The sequence below is a fragment of the Nomascus leucogenys genome, chromosome 14 (genome assembly GCF_006542625.1).
Source record: "Nomascus leucogenys isolate Asia chromosome 14, Asia_NLE_v1, whole genome shotgun sequence".
Classification (NCBI taxonomy): Eukaryota; Metazoa; Chordata; class Mammalia; order Primates; family Hylobatidae; genus Nomascus; species Nomascus leucogenys.
Window position 1 is genome coordinate 85,991,790 of NC_044394.1, and position 20,104 is coordinate 86,011,893.

A 20,104-nucleotide genomic window follows, 5' to 3' on the forward strand; every position below is an offset into this window, starting at 1 on the left:
CACTCATGGCCCCCACCTCTCAGGACATGGCCTGGCTTCTCACTTAACAGGAGACAGGCTCCAAGGGGAACCAGCTCTCATGTCCAGCTTCAAAGCTCCACCACATTTGTATTCACCTCTCCTTCCCTCCCACGTCTCACAGAAGTGTGCTTGGGCTTGCCAAGTCAAACACTGTATCTCTGTCCTGAATGAATCTTCTCATACCTTACCATTTCTCATCCTTTACTCCACAGATTTATACTTTCTTCAGCAACCCCCTTCTCCTATCTACAAACGTAAGTTACCTCTTGCAGAAACTCAACATCCCTCCTTAGCCTTGTTCTTTCTTCGAGGTCCCCCCAAGAGACAGCCTCCTCTAATCACATGCTCTCTATTTATTTATTGTATTATAGAGAAAGCTAGAAAAAACAATGTTATTCAGTAGTATCACCAAACTTCTGGAAAGATTAGTCTATTCCAGTCCCTAGTCCCTTACCTCCTGTTTAGTCATTAAAATCTAGTTTCCATACCTGTACGCAGATGTGCAAATCAATATGCATGTGTTTATAGCTTACTACACACAAATGCAACACTTAGCTATGTCCACGGAGAGGGCCTAGGCCTAGTAACACTAACGCTCGAGTAGTAACGAGGACACAAAAAGGCCATATCTTGGTTTCTAAATACCACTCTCAGAAAAGCCAAAGATCCTTGGAGAAATGGTTGATTCAGGGCTGTGGTAGAGAAAATACTAGGAGGTGTGTCAGTGGTCAAAGTTGAAACAATTTCAGTAACAAAATAAATAATGATAATAATAATGGATTATAACCCAAAAAGTAAAATAAATTTAGTGGCTCCATATGGATATAAGCAAACAACCAAGCAAATAAACAACGAGAGAAGCAACAATTCTTTCATACAGAAGAATACCAATTACTAAATGTGGAAGGAAATAGGGAGGTACAGCACCACCATCAGAACACCAGGTAGTAATTACATATGAATGTTAGAATTAGGGCATGGAAGTTTAAGGAGAAAGAGGATATCTGCATACTCTCAAAGTATCTCCTTCAAATGCTTATGAATTATAAAGAAGAAAATAACAACTTCATGTTGGAGAAACACACAAGGCACCACTTCAGCCGAGTGATCAAGATTGGTATCTGCAGTAATAAGAATCACAGACACCACACACCCCCAAACCTGATGTACTGATAATAACCCATCTGCATTATTCTTCCCAAAACTTTGATCCTCAATCTCATCATGAGAACACATCAGACAAACCCAAAGTGAGGGACATCCCCCAAAACACCTGAGCAGCATCTTACAGTGTCATGGTCACGAAAGACAAGGAACAGCTGAGGAAACATCCCAGCCTGGGAGGACCAGAGGACAAGGCAGCCAGTGTGGATAGGGGTCTGGGCTGGACCACAAGACACACAGAGGATTACAGCGGCAAGGCTGCTGGCACCAAGGAGGCTGTGTGTGGTTGGCAGTGCTGTAACATACGTTTCCTAGATTTGATCGCTGTGCTGAGGTCATGTAAGAGGTTGACATTGGGTAGCTGGGTGAAGGACACACAGGAGCTCTCTGTGCTGCCTCTGCAACACTCGTGTACATTTAAAATTATTTCAAATTGTTTTCTAAATGCAAATCTAATTTTGTCCTAACTGCTCTCCAGAAATTACTGAACACATAGTCAACTCTTCACGTGCTGCATCCCGTGGTCTCTTCCATTCCTGCCCCACTTGACGTCTATGCGCTGTCTCCCCTCAAACACGCACTCCCTCCCCACGTCTCCGGCTGCCTCAGCTCCTTCTTCCAAAGCTTCCCCTCTTGGGACCCCTCCCTTCAACTCTCCCCTTAAAAACTGATCGTCAGGGGCCTGTTCTATTCTTCTTATTCCACATCTTCTCCCAGGCAATCAAATATAATTCCCTGGTTTTAAATATTGCCTAAACATTGAAGTCCCCAAAATCTTCAGCTGCAACTACCACCTCTACAGAGAGTTGGTTATTCTCACTTGATTGCCTGTGACACCCCAAATTCAAAAATTTGAGAAGCGAAAAATAAAACTCATCATTTCCTCTTCCAAACTCAATGATGGTGATGATGATGACAGCACTTTGCAACATGCCAAGAACGTGCCACACAGAGGCTTGGAGGGAAGGGAAGGAAGAACTTTTATTATTTTATACTTATCTGCACCATTTGAAAAAAAAATGAATTTTATAATAAAATATTTTAAAATTAACTAAAAGAAAATTGTGTTAAAAGCCTCCTCATCTTAGATATGTAATAACGAAGAATGCACTTCCAATCCCTTCTGTTTGTGAAGTCAAAGGAAGTTCCCATCAGCAGCACAATCCACAAGGAATAGGAAGCAGCTGACCTTTGCCCTTAGCTTCATAAAAACCTGAAATATCCAAATTGGATAATAATGAAGACTTGTTCTTTTTCAGCTGGCAATAACTTTCTAGCAGAAATGTCCTTCTGGCTATCTTAACCCTATAAATAAATAACAGAGAAAAGCTGGCTGTGTTCCCCAGCATTCATTTTTTCAGTGGATTAACCAAAATATTTCATCCTTTTCCCCCAAAGTGCATTTCATGTGTATGACTACCAAAATAAGCCTGGGTACCCTGAGGAAGCTTCCAGCACGTTCCAGCATGACGGACTGGAGACACCCAGCTGCCCAGCCCCACCGACTAAGATTAAGAGCCCAAAGGATGCTCCTGCAAACTGCAGCGCCCTGACGGCCCCGGGTGAGCCAGGAGAGCCCGCTGCTGGGTGCGCCTCTTTCCCTACAAACTGCAGCGCCCTGACGGCCCCGGGTGAGCCAAGAGAGCCTGCTGCTGGGTGCGCCTCTTTCCAGGGCCAGATGCACACGCAGCAGGAAGAGCCAGCGTGGCTTCTGCTGCTCCTGCACCAGGTGCGTGCGGGCCCTGCCGAGGAAATGAGTGATTCTCACACCTCCTTGCTTACCCCTGACATTACTCAACTTGCCATCCTTTTTCCCGCTTGCACTTCCGCCGAGTCTAGGAGCCTCAGTGACTCACAGTCGTGAGAACAGTTTCCACAGTGCTGCCTGTGCCGCTGCGACATCTTTCATCCTACTGACCCCAGGATGACGGGGCACTGGAACCACATCCCCTGCTCCCCACAGTGTCACCGGGTCAGAGGGGACTACTTCCTGTCACCAGAGCCCCCTTGCACTCCCAGGCCTCCCCTCGTCTAGCTGGTTCTCACGCCTGCTTGGAGACCCGGCAGATGTAGCCCCTCCTCACCTCCTAGGTGCCTCCCACGAGGCCTTGGTGTTTACCAGGGACTGTTTCCGCCCTAGACGGCTAAAATTAGAGATGCAAAACAAGGGGTCGGAGAAGTGTCTCTCCCGATGCATAAGAAGCAGAGTGACCCCAAACCATAAGATGAATATCCTGCCTGCCTCTCGCACCACACTGTCCATACCAGGGGTTCTCAAAGGCAGACAACTCAGACAGCAGCAGAAGCGGCCGCAGCAGCAATTTTGTGGGACACCCAAGAAAGCCAAATCGTCAGGCCCCACCTACCGCCACAGAAGCAGAGGCTCGGGGAGGGCCTGGCAGTCTGTGGCTCCGTGAGCCTGCAGGTGATGCTGGGCGCCCTCAAGCATGAGCACCGCGGCGCTATGACCATAGTTTTAAATGCAGGGCACCCGCGAAGTCAGTTCAGCTGCACTCTCAGATTTTGTATCTCTTGGCATCAAGGAAATCATTTGTTTGTTGAAGTTTAAGATCTTATGAAGAAATACTCCAAACATTTCTAGCACTTCTCCCAAAGAAATGGAGTTTTTGTTAATGGCCCTCTACTACTGTAAGCAAACACAAAATGCTAGAATTTCTCAGAAAAGAAAGGTCAAGTTTATCATAAACTTTTTTCCTGGACACTGCTAGATTCTCAAGATGAATAAAGTAACAATTTTAACAAATGATAATTGTGGTCTGACATAAATATCACTTTTTAAAAATCACCTATTTTTCTGATAATAGTGTATTTCAAAAGCTTTATGATCCATCTTTTTTTTTGAGGCAGAGTTTCACTCTTGTTGTCCAGGCTGGAGTGCAATGGCGCGAACTCGGCTCACTGCAACCTCCACGTCCCAGTTCAAGCGATTCTCCTGAGTAGCTGGGATTACAGGTGCCCGCCACTACGCATGGCTAATTTTTTTTTTTTTTTTTTTTTTGGTATTTTTAGTACAGACAGGGTTTCACCATGCTGGTCTCGAACTCCTGATCTCAGGTGATCTGCCTGCCTCGGCCTCCCAAAGTGTTGGGATTACAGACATGAGCCACCGTGCCCGGCCCATGATCCATCTTTCAACAGAAGCGATAATTAACTGTATACCAACATAAGAGGCATCTATTTGATAATGACAATCCCAATTAAAAAAACAAAAAACCAATAAATTCTATTAGTTAAATAATATTTATTTAGAATTGCTCGTGGAATAATTATTTAACTGTAATAAAAAAAGGGCAGAGGAAGTATCAAAAACACCACCACCAATGACAATAAGCTTGCAGCCTTACAGATTTTACGGGACTGGGGTTTACTGGTGATGTATACTCTAGAGTTGTCGGTTCACAAGTACTGCTTCCCCCCATACCTGACCTTTCGGGGCCACGACCCCCTGCTTCTGGTTGATATGTATTAAGAACCCACTTCAGGAGGAGGACGAATCTGCTGACCCCTGTCCTTTGCCCTCCTCTGAGAATGGTGGCACTGCAAGTCCATCTTTAGTCCAGGGAAAGCTGCGGCGGCAAATCCAGACGAGACCACAGTTCCTGGCTGGGAGTTTAAAGGAAGCCTGTGCCCTTAAGGTGCTTTACAGGAACGAGCGCTGAGAGCATGACACTTTAATAGGGCTGAGAATTCTGATTCGCATTCTGAGTTCTCTGGCAGAAGATGTACTCAGCATCTTCTCAGAAATGGGGAGCTGCTTATTTATATTCCAAGTTTCACTTGGAATACAAAGCGCTCTTCTTGCTAAAGGGCCAGACTCCTTGGAATAATGGATATCAATTCCATCTCTATTCCCCTGGGCTGACAGGTGCCCTTCCCGGCTTCCCCCATGCCATTTTCTCCCAATTCTCCTCCCCATCACCTGCCAGGATCCTCTTCTGCTCCCCAGATTTCACTCTCTCTTGGCCTTCTTTGGCTCTAGAAACTGTATTTTGGGAACCGCCAGCAGCACATCTGCCCCTACTTCTCACAACCCCACACTCATGGACCCCAGGCCTACTCACAACCTGGGAACAAATGCCTGCAAGCTCCTTCTTCTCACTTCTGGTGCCTGGTCACAAGTCCAGGTCTCACCTGCTCCCTCTAACTCAACCTCCACCTGTCCTAGGAAGGTCCTGAGGGTCACCCCACCAGCCTGACTCAGGGTGCCATCACTGGCCTCTTGTATACGACAGCCTTCTACCTGGAGTTTCTCTAGCCAGTCTTTTCTCCCCAGAGCCAGCCTTCACATGGCATCAAAGGGATTTATCTAAGCCCACATCCCTAAGAGTCTGCGAGGTGCTCCATGCCTTAGCCTGGAACCCTTTCTGGCCTTCTTTCTTTTTAAACCCAATTCAGGCTCCAGGCTCCCACAGCACAGAACTGCTTGTAGTTTCCAACAAATACCATGCTGGTTTATTATATCATCTACTTCCTCTGAGATCATCCCCTCCAGTCCCCTCTCAGGGACAACTGTTGACTTTGTTCTCTTCTATAAGACTCAGCCCAAGCAAGCACCGCCTTCTCCAGGAGGCCCCCTCCAACCTCGCCTGCCCACCATGGCTGGGCTGGCACAACTCCTCTCTCTCTCTCTCTCTCTCTGAAGGGGCCAATATTTTTCCTACATTATCACAATACATCATCATGCAATTCGGCTTTCTTTTAAGCTAGACTTATAACCAATAATCAGAACAAAACAGTCTTTGCTTTCCATCTGTGCTCCCCATGATAAGATCCATTTTATGTCCCTATTTAATGTCCAGAAGGGTAGAACATTGTGCAAGACAAAAATGGCCTTTGAGGATGATTTTGGCAGAGGGTAGGGGTTAGGTTGTAAATGCCGCAGGAAGACCACAGGAGAATTAAAAATTATCCTAAACCAAAAATGCAAAACCACATAAAACTCCAACTTTACGTTCAGTAAATTAAGGAAAGGCAGGTAACCTGGAGCAAAGCTCATCCTACCTAGAGAGGGCAGCACAAGCTTTACACACAGGGAAAAGCCTTGTAGCTTTGTGCCTAGGTGCACAGCAAAGGGTGGAAATAGCTTCTGGTCATAATGGAACTCTAAAAAGCAGAGAAAAAAATGTATCAAGTGGGAAAAACCTTTCTCCTTTTGCAAAGAAGAAAAGGCAGACAGGGTCTAAAAGCTAATTGGGAGTATTCGAGTAGTGGATTAATCCTTCTCCCGATAAACGTTCTGCTACATGAATTCTTAATGGATACAGCTGCCAGTCCTAATTGCCTGAAACACAGACGGGAATGGAAGGGAGGGCGGTGGATGGGGAAAATCTGAGCCTAGGATTTACTTAAGTCCTGAACCTTGGTTTTCTGCTGAGGCTGAGAAAACAACCAGCAACAGAATAAATGGTGATTAAACAAAAAGAAAAGTATAGTTAAAACTAGCATATTTAAATGTTTTTAAATCTTACATTGTGTACCGACAGTGTATCATCTGTAATGCTACAGGCTTCGTTTTGATGAAGGGAGCCTATCTGAAGGCTGAAAGACTCAGCAACAGGACTGCATGCTCTACAATGCAGCTTATGGCTGTCTAGACCTGGAAGAACACGCGCCTGTCTCTGGTGGCATGCCATGTGACATGAAAAAATAAACCTATGAAAGGATAAACTAATGGAATAACACAGTGGGGGAAAATACAGCCAAGAAAGACTTGGCTCGAGGGATCATTCTGTTGCTTTTATGACATTAGCTGTAGAACACAGCAAACATCGAATGACCATTTCCTATGTTCTGAGACGCTTGGTTTTAGGTACCCATGATAAAGCGGTTCATAGAACAAAAACCTTGTTATCCTGGAACTCACATTTTAATGGAGACATAGAGACAATACACATAAGACTGGGGGCAAGCTGTGGAGAAAAATAGACCACACTAGGAGGACTAAAGGTTCAAGGAGAGGGGTGCATGTTACACCTGGTGATCAGATGACATTTCAGTAAAAATATCCACTCATTTCAATGCAATTCCCATCAAAATACCACCATCATTCTTCACAGAATTAGAAAAAACAATTCTAAAACTCATATGGAACCAAAAAAGTGCCTGCATAGCCGAAGCAAGACTAAGCAAAAAGAACAAATCTGGAGGAATTACATTACCTGATTTCATACTGTACTATAAGGCCATAGTCAGCAAAACAGCATGACACTGGTATAAAAACAGGCACATAGGCCAATGCAACAGAACAGAGAACTCAGAAATAAACCCAAATACTTACAGCCAACTGATCCTCAACAAAGCAAACAAATAAAGTGGGGAAAAGACGCCATTTTCAACAAATGGTGCTGGGATAACTGGCAAGCCACATGTAGGAGAATGAAACTGGATCCTCATCTCTCACTTTATACAAAAATCAACTCAAGATGGATCAAGGACTTAAATCTAAGACCTGAAACTATAAAAATTCTAGAAGATAACATTGGAAAAACCCTTCTAGACACTGGTTTAGGCAAGGATCTCATGAGCAAGAACCCAAAAGCAAATGCAATAAAAACAAAGATAAATAGCTGGGACTTAATTTAACTAAAGGCCTTTTGCACGGCAAAAGGAACAGTCAGCAGAGTAAACAAACAACCCACAGAGTGAGAGAAAATCTTAACAATCTACACATCTGACAAAAGACTAATATCCAGAAATCTACAACGAGCTCAAACAAATCAGCAAGAAAACAAAAATCCCATCAAAAAGTGGGCTAAGGACATGAATAGACAATTCTCAAAAGAAGATATACAAATGGCCAACAAACATATTAAAAAATGCTCAACATCACTAATGAACAGGAAAATGCAAATCAAAACCACAATGCGATAGATACCACCTTACTCCTGCAAGAATGGCCATAATAAAAAAATCGAAAAACAGTAGATGTTGGCGTGGATGTGGTGATCAGGGAACACTTCTATACTGCTGGTGGGAATGTAAACTAGTACAACCACTATGGAAAACATTGTGGAGATTACTGAAAGAACTACAAGTAGAACTACCATTTGATCCAGCAATCCCACTACTGGGTATTTACCCAGAGGAAAATAAGTCATCATACGCAAAAGATACTTGCACACACGTTTATAGCAGCACAATTCGCAATTGCAAAATCGTGGAACCAACCCAAATGCCCATCAATCAATGAGTGGATAAAGAAAAAGGGGTATATATACATGATGGAATACTACTCAGTCATAAAAAGTAATGGACTAACAGCATTTGCAGTGACCTGGATGAGATTGGAGACTATTATCTTAAGTGAAGTAACTCAGGAATGGAAAACCAAATATCATATATTTTCACTGTTACGTGGGAGCTGAGCTATGAGGACACAAAGGCATAAGAATGAATTTGGGGACAATGGAATTTGGGGACTTGGGGAGAATGGTGGGAGGAGGGTGAGGGATAAAAGACTACAAGGGTGCAGTGTATACTTCTCGGGTGATGGGTGCAGCAAAATCTCACAAATTACCACTAAAGAACTTCTTCATGTAACCAAACACCACCAATAACCTATGGAAAAATAAAAAATTGAAAAAAAAAATAAAAATAAAAACATCCATTCATCTACCCACCCATGTGGTTGACAATTACCAAACACCTGCTAGGGTAACAGACACTATCTTAAGAGCTTGGAATGTAGCAGTAAACAAAATAAAAAGCCCCTGGCCTCACAGGAATTAAATGCCTGGCATGGCCTTGGAAAGAAGCCCATTGATATAGGGCTATTCAGATTTTCTATTTCATTTTAGACCAGTTTTGGTAAGTTGTATTTTAAGGCATCTGTCCATTTAATTAAGTATTTAAATGTATATAGAATTAATAATATTCCCTTACCTTTTTCATGCTTGTAGGATATGTGGGGATATCCTCTCCTTCAGTGCTGATGTTGATAAAGTGTTTTCTCTCTTTCTTCACTGATCTACCTACCTAGAGATTCGTCAACTTTTACTATCTTTTCAAAAAAACACATTTTAGCTATGTTGTCTCTGTTGCCTGTACTCTATTTTATTGATTTCTGCTGTTTGTTATTTCTTTCCTTCTGCTTTGAGTTTAATTTGCTCAGCATTTTCTGTTTCCTTAAGGTAGAATATTAGATTTTGGTCTGGGCACAGTAACTCACACCTGTAATCCCAGCACTTTGGGAGGCCAAGGTGGGAGGATCACTTGAGGTCAGGGGTTTCAGACCAGCCTGGCCAACAAGGCGAAACCCCGTCTCTACTAAAAATACAAAAATAGCTGGGCACGGTGGTGGACGCCTATAATCCCAGCCACTTGGGAGGCTGAGGCAGGGGAATTGCTTGAATCCAGGAGGCAAAGGTTGCAGTGAGTGGAGATGGCACCACTGCACTCCAGCCTGGGCGACAGAGCGAGAGACTCCATTTCAAAAAAACAGATTTTCATTTTAAATATATTTCTAAAATGTACCTTTCTATGTAAGAATTTAAAGCTGTACATTTCCATAAGCACTGTTACACCTATATCCTATAAATTTAGGTGTCATAGTTCCATTATCTTTAGGATTGAATTATTTTTTATTTTCCTTTATGATTTTGTCTTTGACTCATGTGGTATTTCATTTCCAAATATCTGGGGCTTCTCCAGATATTCCATAATTTTGAATTTTAAGAACAGAGAATATGCTCTATGATTTTAATCTTTCAAACTTTATTGAGACATCTTTATGGCTCAGCATATGGTGAACATTCCACATGCGCTTGAGAATGTGTATTCTACAGTTGTGTGGACGGCTGTATAGATGTTAATTAAGTCGGGGTGACTCATAATATTGCTAGGTCTTTTACATTAATACTGGCTTTTGCTTTGGACTAGAAAAAATATACTATGCTTAGAGTTTTCTCAGTAAGAAAGTTTTTAATTACAGGGCCGGGCATAGCGGCTCACATCTGTAATCCCAGCACTTTAGGAGGCCGAGGCGGGCAGATCACCTGAGGTCAGGAGTTCAAGACCAGCCCAGCCAACATGGTGAAACCCCATCTCTACTAAAAATACAAAACAGCCAGGCGTGGTGGTGGGCGCCTGTAGTCCCACCTCCTTGGGAGGCTGAGGCAGGAGAATAGCTTGAACTCAGGAGGTGGAGGTTGCAGTGAGCCGAGATCACGCCATTGCACTCTAGCCTGGGCAATCAAAGCGAGACTCCATCTCAAAAAAGAATTTTTTTTAACTATCAATTTTGTCTATAATTTTTAACTATCAGTTTAATCTATCAATTACTAAAAGAAGATCTTCTAATCTCCAACTATGATTATGGATTTGCATACTTTTCCTGTTAATTCTGTTTATTTTGCTGCATGTCCTTTGAAACTCTGATATTAAGCGCACTCACACTCAGGATGGTGTGTGCTGGGCTCATGAACTGGCCTGTTTATCAGGAGGAAATGGCCCTCTTTGTCACCAATAATACTCCTCATCTTGCAGTCTATTTTCACTGATTAACAGAGCCACACTGGTTTTCTATGACTAGTATTGGCATAGTATATCTTTTCCCTTTCTTTTACTCTCAACCTTCATATGTCTTTGTATTTAAAATACATCTACTATGGACAGCACAAAGTTTGATCATGCTTTCTTTTTAATCGAGTTTGACAAAAACTTGTGAAAAAGCAAAGAAAATAAACTAGAATATGGGACATCCTGGAGGATCACTGGTCCAAACTCATCAAAAAGCAAACATCCACTGCTAGGAAAAGAAAACAAGCAGCCACAAACTGGGAGGACATATTTGCGAAACACGTATCTGATAAACAACTGGCATCCAGGCCGGGCGTGGTGGCTCACGCCTACGATCCCAGCACTTTGGGAGGCCGAGGCGGGTGGATCACTTGAGGTCAGGAGTTGAGATCAGCCTGTACTAAAATACAAAATTAGCCGGGCATGGAGGCGGGTGCCTGTAATCCTAGCTACTTGGGAGGTTGAGGCAGGAGAATCGCTTGAACCCGGGAGGCAGAGGTTGCAGTGAGCCAAGATCACACCATTGCACTCTAGCCTGGGCAACAAGAGTGAAACTCTGTCTCAAAACAAAAACAAAAAACAAAAAACTGGCATCTGAAATATGGAAAGAACTCTTAAAACTCAGCAACAAGAAAAACAACCTGATTCTTAAAATGGGCAAAAAACCTGAAGAGATACCTCATCAAAGAAGATATAACGGCAAATAAGAACATGCAAAGATGCCCAATTTCACATCATTACGAAATTGAAAATGAAATAACAATAAGATCCTACTACATACCCACCAGAATGGCTAAAATCCAAACACTGATAACATCAAATGCTGGTGAGCATGTGGAGCAACAGAAACTCTTGTTCAGTGCTGGCGGGAATGCAAAACGGTACGGACATGTTGGGAGACAGCTTCACAGTTCCTTATAAAGCAAAGCATACTCTAACCGAACCATCCAGCAAACCCATTCCCAGGTATTCACCCAAATGAATGGAAAGCTTATATCCATTGAAAAATTTGCACATGTTTATAATTGCTTTATTCCTAATTGTCAGAAGTTCAGAGTATCCAAAATGCCCTCGAATACGAAAATGGATAAAGAAGCAGTGTTGCATTCACACAGTAGAGTATCGCTCAGTAACTGTAAAAAATGAGCTATCAAGCCACAAAAAGACACGGAGGAGTCTTAAGCGTATATTACTGAGTCAGAGAAGCCAGTCTGAAAAGGCTACATACTATATGATTCCAACTATAGGACATTCTGGAAAAGACCAAATGCTAGGGGAGAGAAGATGAGGGGGAGCACAGAGGACTTTTAGGACAGCACTACTCTGTGTGGCAACCTAACAGTGGTTGCAGGACATCATACATTCAGCAAAATCTGCAGGGTGTACATCACCAGGAGTGAGCCCTAGTGTAAAATGAACATCATTAATTATAATGCATCATTATTGGTTTATCAATTATAAAAAAACATAACCAAAGCAAGATATTAACAATAGAAGAAAATGAGGGGGAGGAAGTATATAACTCAATAAACTTGCTCAATTTTTCTGTAAAATTAAAACTGCTTTAAAAAAATGATGTCTATTATTTTAAAAAAGACTGCCGGGCACGGTGGCTCATGCCTGTAATCCCAGCACTTTGGGAGGCCGAGGCAGGCAAATCACTTGAGGTCAGGAGTTGGAGACCAGCCTGGCCAACATGGTGAAACCCCGTCTCTACTGAAAATACAAATATTAGCCAGGCGTGGTGGCGGCCGCCTGTAATCCCAGCTACTCAGGAGACTGAGGCAGAAGAATTGCTTGAACCCAGGAGGCGGAGGCTGCAGTGAGCCAAGATCACGCCATAGCACTCCAGCCTTGGCGACAGAGGGAGACTTAACCTAAAAAAAAAAAAAAAAAAAAAAAAAAGACTGATGTATAACTATATGCTAACTTCCCAAAAGAAGACAAAATTTTTAAAAAGTCAATGTCATAAAATGAAAGGCAAGAGGAACTAAAAACGCATAAGGAACAGATGCAATGCATGGACCTTAATTAGATTCTGGGTCCACAACAAAATCAACAAGTAAAAAAATGCCTACTAATTTAGTGCACATTTTGCAAACACTTGGGAAAATATGAACATGGACTCTATGGTAAATGACACAGAACTGATGTTCCATTTCTTGAGCAATTTGATGGTAATGTGGTGATACAGAAAGCCATCCTCGTTCTTAGTGTCAGGATGTCTGCATCTTTCAAATGGTTCAGGGAACACACAAAAAAAGGGTCAAATTGGCAACAGGGGAACAGTATAAAGGTATTCATCCTACCGTTCCTTCCATCCTCTGGAGGGTCAACAATGGTAAAAGCTGGGTCTTTGAAAAGACTGATAAAAGGTACATAACCTCCTCGTAAGAATAATCAACAAGAAAAGAGAGAAGGCACATATACCCAGCAAAGGAAGGCACCTCACTCACAGATACCCCTGATACTGGTGAGTTTCTAAAGGGGTATTGTGAGCCAGTTCATGTCAACACATCAGGAAGCTTAGCAGAAACGGACAAGGTCCTACAAAAGTCAGTTGGCAAAGCTAACAGAAAAACCCTTTAACCATGAAAGAAGCTAGATCACTAGTCAAAAACTCTCCACAAACAAAATACCACCCTAGAGAGCTTTCTTTGTAAGTTCCACAATATTCAGACCACAAATACTTCAAATATCACAAAAACTATTCAAGTATATATACAAAGAAGGAACATTCCTCAACTTATTTTTCTAAGGCCACAGTTACTCCACCTAGGCAAGGACAGCAAGAGAAAGAATTCCTGGCCAATCTCACTCACAAACACAGATATAATATATGAAACAAAATGGCTGCAAACTGAATAAGCTGTGCATGAAACAGATCATTCATCATAACACAGGTTAATCCAAAAAGAAAGGTGTGTATAACAGGAGACGGTCATACAATATCATTCAATGTAGCACCAGCCTAAGGGAGAAAAGTACTGTGACCGCTTTAACACACACACACACAAATAACCAAGGGAGGCAAATCAACATCTAGTCACGATTTTTTTAAAAAACCAAATTAAGAATTGAACTTTCTTAATTCGATTGTTTTTGTTTTACAAAAAGCCTGGGGCAAACATCATACACTGAACACAGAAGCTCTCCCTCTGCGAGGACAAAGGAAACAAAGATGCCCCACTCCCCGCTCCCCACCCAGTCCCCTGCTTCACTCCACTGAAGGCATCGGCCAGCACACCAAGACAAGGACAAATAAAAAGCACAACTGGGAGTGGGGCGCAGTGGCTCACGCTGTAATCCTAGCACTTTGGGAGGCTGAGGCAGGAGGATTATTTGGACTCAGGAGTTCAAGACCAGCCTAGGCAACATGGCAAGACCCTGACTCTACAAAAAATACAAAAATTAGCAAAAAATACAAAACTTAGCCAGGTGTGGTGGTGCACACCTGTAGTCCCAGCTACTTGGGAGGCTGAGGTGGGAGGAATGCTTCAGCCCAGGAGGCAGAGTTTGCAGTGAGCCACGATCATGCCACTGTACTCCAGCCTGGGTGAGAGAGAGAGAGACCCTGTTTCAGGAAAAAAAAAAAAAAAAGTTTTGTTTTGTAAGTTACCAGGAGTGTAAGAAGATGAAGAAAAAAAAAATCACATCATAAATTCTGAGAAAAGAGACACAATTCATAAAAATCATTACTGTCTGGAATACAAAGAATTCCCTCAAACCGACAGGAAAAGGCAACTCACTGCAGAGAGAAGTGGATAGCAGATGGGCGCTTTGAGCAGCAGGGAGCCGGCGGGCAGACACAGGGTGCTCGATCTTAATGCTTACCAGAGAAAATCAGAGCATACCAGTCTATCATTTAAAAAAACCTGTGACAACACCCAGTGCTGGAGAGAAAGGTGGGCAGCTGAAACACTCAAGTGGTTTACAGCAGAAACAAGATGGGAACCAGCCCAATGTCCATCCGCACGGAACGCACTGAGAAGGGCGGGGTCCTGGCAGGGGACAGCAAATGTGGGAAGAGGCAGGGCTGCAGGCCCCTGGGGTCGGTGGCACGAATCTGCAGAGCCTCCGACCAAGTGAGCAAAGCGCACTGCGGAAGAGCGCACCAGCGTCCACCCAGCATATCAGCAGTGATCTCCCGGATTCGCCGTGCCTGAGAGCCAGCACACTGGGGGCTCCACAGAGGAGAGCCAGGGAAGGACAAATTCAAATTCACTGTGCCAGGCGCCACAGGGAAGGGCAGGGAAAGGAGAGACTGCAGCTGAGAAACACACGCCAGGGGCCTGTGGTGCACGCCTGGTGGTTCATTACAGCCTGCTTCTGTAAATCCTGCTTCCTTCACAATGGTCGCTTTGAATTTACTCAATATTTAACGAAAGGAATTAAAATCAAGCTGGTATCCAGATACACACGGGGAGAGATGGCACTGCCCTGCGGGAAGAGCTGGGTGGATACCTTTCCTACTTCCGAGGCTGGCTACTCCTCGGTGTCCAGGGTCAGAAGTCTTCCTCGAGGTCTCTGCTCTGGGCCCACACTGCTTCACCACCTGTGCCAAATGCTAGCTGCGAACCCGGGACAGTAGGCGGGAACTGAGAGTTCAGTGTGTGAAGAAACTGAGTCAGAGTCCTCACTATGATGGTAGGAGGCGGTGTCCACACTAAGGAAGCAGAGGCCCAGGAGGCTGACAGCACAACCGAAACTGGGACTCGGATTTGCTGGATTCCAAATCAGTGCCCTCATAGACACGCTCAGGCACATATAGGGCCACCGCACCCTCCAAGAACTGCTTTTCATGCATCACGCAGAGTGCGGTGAGACCCACAGCTGGCTGCTCTGAGATGGACCAAGGTTCCCACCCTGGAGGATGGGGAGAGAGTCAGCACTCACCACACCCTGGAGGGTGGGGACGACAGCACCCACCACCCACAGCAACAGCTACAGAAGGGGAGCAAGCACTTCATCTGGTCCTGGGCAACAGAATTGCAAAAGGCTGGCGATTCTGACCTTGAGGAGGGAAGCCCGGAGCCTGCACCTGCAAGGCAGCTTGGAATTAGCCCTTTAGAATATACAAAACACTTTATTTTCTAAGAAAATCACCAATGCTTAAAGAAAGATTCTAACGAAATTGAGAAATTGTGCAATTTTTCAAACTAGAAGGCAGACACTCTCAAGGTCTGTCCTCGGAGAATTACAAACAACTGCTGTTCTTACAGAGGGAACATAAACCACACGCGCCATGCTTCAAGGCAGTCATTCCATGAACACGTTCTGCCACAGAAACAGCCCCTCCTTGTGCCTGATGACCTGGTCCACTCAGCTACTGCATTTGGGTTTGCTGAAACACAGTAAACATCAATGGCTTAACAGAAGCTACAGATGGGCAGGACCTGCTCCGATCACCACAATTGGCATGGCTTTTGGCAGAAACGAGAAGGAAGCTGGAAGGCACACCCACCTTGTTGAAGACCCAGACCTCCCCGTTGACTGTGGGCCGGGGCACCCCGTGGCCATTGTAGTGAAAGAGGACTCGCTCCTCCTTGGCGTTGCGACGTAAGGACGTGCAGAGCTTCTTGACTTCATCCACAGTTGGGTCAAGGCTCTGCTTGTACCGGGCCTGTTGCAGGAGAAGAAATGAAGAAATTTACCGTGGACTCCAGGGAATGCCTGGAGCTCATCCCCTATCCTTTCCTCTGGGTTTGCCGTTAATAGCTATGTGGTCCTGGACACATGGGCTCAGAGTTTCTCCATCTATAAAACTGGATAATGCCAGGCACCATGGCTCATGCCGAAAATCCCAGCAGCTTAGGAGGCCGAGGTGGGAGAACTGGTTGAGCCCGGGAGCTCAAGATCAGCCTGGGCAGCAGAGTGAGACCCCATCTCTACAATTAAAAAAAAAAAATTAGCCAGGTGTGGTGGCACACACCTGTAGTCCCAGCTGAGGTGGAAGGATCGCTTAAGCCTAGGAGGTTGAGGTTGCAGTGAGCCATGATCACACCACTGTACTCCAGCCTGAGTGACAGAGTGAGACTGTCTCAAAAAAAAACAAATCAAAACACAACATAAGAACTGCCACACATGATGGTTATAAATATTCATTCAACAAACATTGAGAACTACTAGGAATGTCAATGAGATAAACAAGTAATGCCTGTCACATGGCAACACGAAGGCAAACACAGCTGCTACTGGGGTACAACGTGTTTCTCAGAAGTACGGGGTCCTTCTCAAAACATCTGGAGCACAGAAGAGAGAATTTGCTCAAATGAAGGAACCTGCAATGTACACATGGCAGCAATGGCAGAAGAGTGAAGAGACCAAGTAAGGAATCGCCCTGCTGAAAGCTCCTCCCTCCGCCTCCTGCCTGGGCCCTTCCCTGAATGAGCAGAACCTAAAACTGACAGAGAAGAATCAATAGCCTTGATATATACAAATAATAAACAGAGGAACATCATGGCAAAAAAACCCCATCTCGAAAGCCACAGAGCAGACTGGACGCATAGGAATAAGTTTAACACGAAATGTGTAAAACATAGACATGGAAGATTTTCAAAGCTCTCCTGGAAAACACAAGAAGATGTGAACAAATGGGAAGATGCTCCCTGTTTGGGTGGGCTGAGTCAACATTCTTAAGATGTCAGCTCTCGCTCGCTTAATTCACAAATTCAACGCATTCCCAATAAATACCCCAAGGAGCTATTTCATGGAGTTTAACAAGCTGCTACTAAATGTCACATGGAAAAACAAACAGGCATGAAGGGCCAGAAAATCAAGGCAGCAGAGAGCCCTGAGGGCAACCTGGCCTTGCCAGACACCGTAGGCTCCCCTAGGGCCTCTCATTAAGACAGCGAGGCTGGGGGCACGGAGACCAGCAGCCCAGGGAACTCACAAAGTCCAGAATGAGACCCAAGTACACATGACTTGGCTTTGAGAACAGTGTTTACATAGTCCTAATGCTATGAATGCTGATTTTATTTTAGTAAAACTGTGCCAACTTCCAGAGAACCTGAGTGAGGAGGACGGGCCAAGGAGGAGACAGACCTGGCTGGGTGGCAGGATGCTGGAAAACGGGCACAGGCGGGTCGTGTGAGGAGCTACTCCAGAGTTCCATCACTGCTCTTTTCCTGCAAAGTACTTTTCATGGTGAACTCCCAACAAAGAAGAACCGACAGAGTAAATCTACAACCTTCTGGGGTTGGGGAGGGGAACAACGGGTGTGAAAGTGCTGGGGCCACACCAGGCAGTCAGGGAAGATGCCCTGAGTTGATGAGTCAGTGCAAAGCAGCGCCAACATTTGCCACTAGGACAAACAGCTGAAAGGGTTTGCCTCTGGGTAGGGATTATGTTTTTAAAAAGTGATGTGTATGTTCATCACTTTGATAAACTTTCAAAACTTTCTTTTAAAAACAACTAAAATAATTAAGGCCAATGCCATGATCATCACTTGAAGAAAAATGCCAGTAAGTGTTTGGAACGTGCAGGGGAGGCTGTGTTTGAAGGAAGGCCTGGGCTCCCGCTGTGCCCAGGCTGGGCACACAGATGCGCAGGAAGCGCCTGCTGATGTGACTGAGAAAGGAAACAGAGAGGACATGCCCTGAGGAGGGGACACCATTCATGCTTAAGAAAGGTTCCCCTGCCGGACGCGGGGGCTCACACCTGGAATCCCAGGATTTCGGAGGCCACGGTCGGAGGATCACTTGAGGCCAGGAGTTCAAGACCAGCCTGGGCAACATAGTCAGATCCCCCGTCTCTACCGAAAAATAAAAATAAAAATAAAAATAAAAATAAAATAAAGAAAGGTTCCCTGGCATTTCCAGAGAAAAAGAATTAGATGTGAGGAAAACAACAGGAAAGCGAGACCCAATTCCTGCAACACGGTTCCTCTGTTGTATACGATACACGTTTGGTTTCACCTAATTATATACATTAAAACTCTAATTTATGACAGCATAAAACCTCTTGGTATTCTAGACCTTGTACTTTGGAAGTCATCAGTAGATGTATGAATATCTTTAGGATGATGAGATTTAAGAGTTTTTCCAGGTTCCCCCAATTTTTTGTACCTGCAAGCAAAGCCCATTAGAGAACCAAAAGCTAATCCAAGGCTAGCAACCCTGTGCCACTGCAGGACAGTGCAGAGCCCTGGTCTGAGGCGGGGTTAGGGCCACAGAGTGGTGTCCCCTCTCAGTGTCTCCTCGCTCAGGACCAGAATGCTGCTCAAAAAATAGAGTAAAGTCACGGAGAGAGAGCTAACCAACTGATAATGCGGGATCTTCAAGTCCATTTTCATCTATGAAGGATGTGCGTTGACACCCACAGGGGGCTCTGCCGGGACAGGGCTGGCCCACAGGGAGCCCAGGGCCACAGGGAAGGAGGAAGTGCTCAGAGAAGCACGGAACGTGACAGAAGGGGTGTCGATGCGTGGCCTGGGAGGCAGCATGTCACCTGCTCCTATAGGTGGGCATCACTGGCCCACAGGGGACCCCAGCCATCTGGTGGCCAATCTGACCCATATGTTCTGGAGGAGCCTGTTCAATGCCCAGCTCTCCTACAAAATTCCTTCTTGAACCCCTTCAGCAGGAAATAATTTTTTCTTTCTCTGAATTAACTTACACTGCTCACTATACATTCACGTGCAGCTATCTCAATTCTATGTAGACGGTAAATTCTGTGGGGGTAAACACTGCTCACCCACATGTGTACCTTTTTGTTCAAAATACAAGTTTTATATCCTTTCCCCAGCATTACAACACACTCAGTTACCAGCAACTAATTGCTGAGTGATACTCAGATTTTTACTGACAGTAATTACAATAATTAGTAAAGAAACAAATCAATTTGTAGTAAAGAAACTGATAGAATCCTGCCTGAGGTTGAAGTGGTGTAAGTGACTGTCAACATAATATTAGAAAGTATGTGTGTACAAACAGCTGCATCCAGGTGCTGGGTACCCAAGGTGTGACGTCATCCTTTCTGCTTTGCTATCTGAGATTCTCTGCATACTAAGACTTAAGAAAATGATGGACACATTCTGGATTCATCACTGATGTGATGAATTCATCAACTGTTTATCTGTGTTCTTGGTGAGACAGAACCAGGCCACTCAGTCTTAATGTTCTAAATACCTGAATTTTGGTTGATCCCATACAACACGCCAAGGGCAGCTGATAAATGAAAGCGCAGTTCTGGGGGCAAAGAAGGAAACATTTTATTCAGCTGTCACAACCTTGGCTACATGCCCTCCAAAACCACATCCACTCAAGTAAGTACATTCTAAATTAGAAAATAAGTCTGAAGTAGAGGTAGCTAGACATTCTGTCTTCAAATGGGTAGGTAGAAAGAATGGTGGACACAAAGGACGAGTTGTCTGGAGAGA

The 20,104-nt window shown here is 44.4% G+C and overlaps 1 protein-coding gene across 1 annotated transcript in view; it reads right to left on the reverse strand.

The window, feature by feature from the left end:
- Positions 1-20,104, reverse strand: part of RPTOR (regulatory associated protein of MTOR complex 1) — a 412,605-nt gene that overhangs the window by 237,512 nt on the left and 154,989 nt on the right. Inside the window, exon 4 of the mRNA XM_030827216.1 lies at positions 16,187-16,345. Coding sequence (XP_030683076.1) covers positions 16,187-16,345 — 159 coding nt within the window. The remainder of the gene's footprint in view (positions 1-16,186; positions 16,346-20,104) is intronic.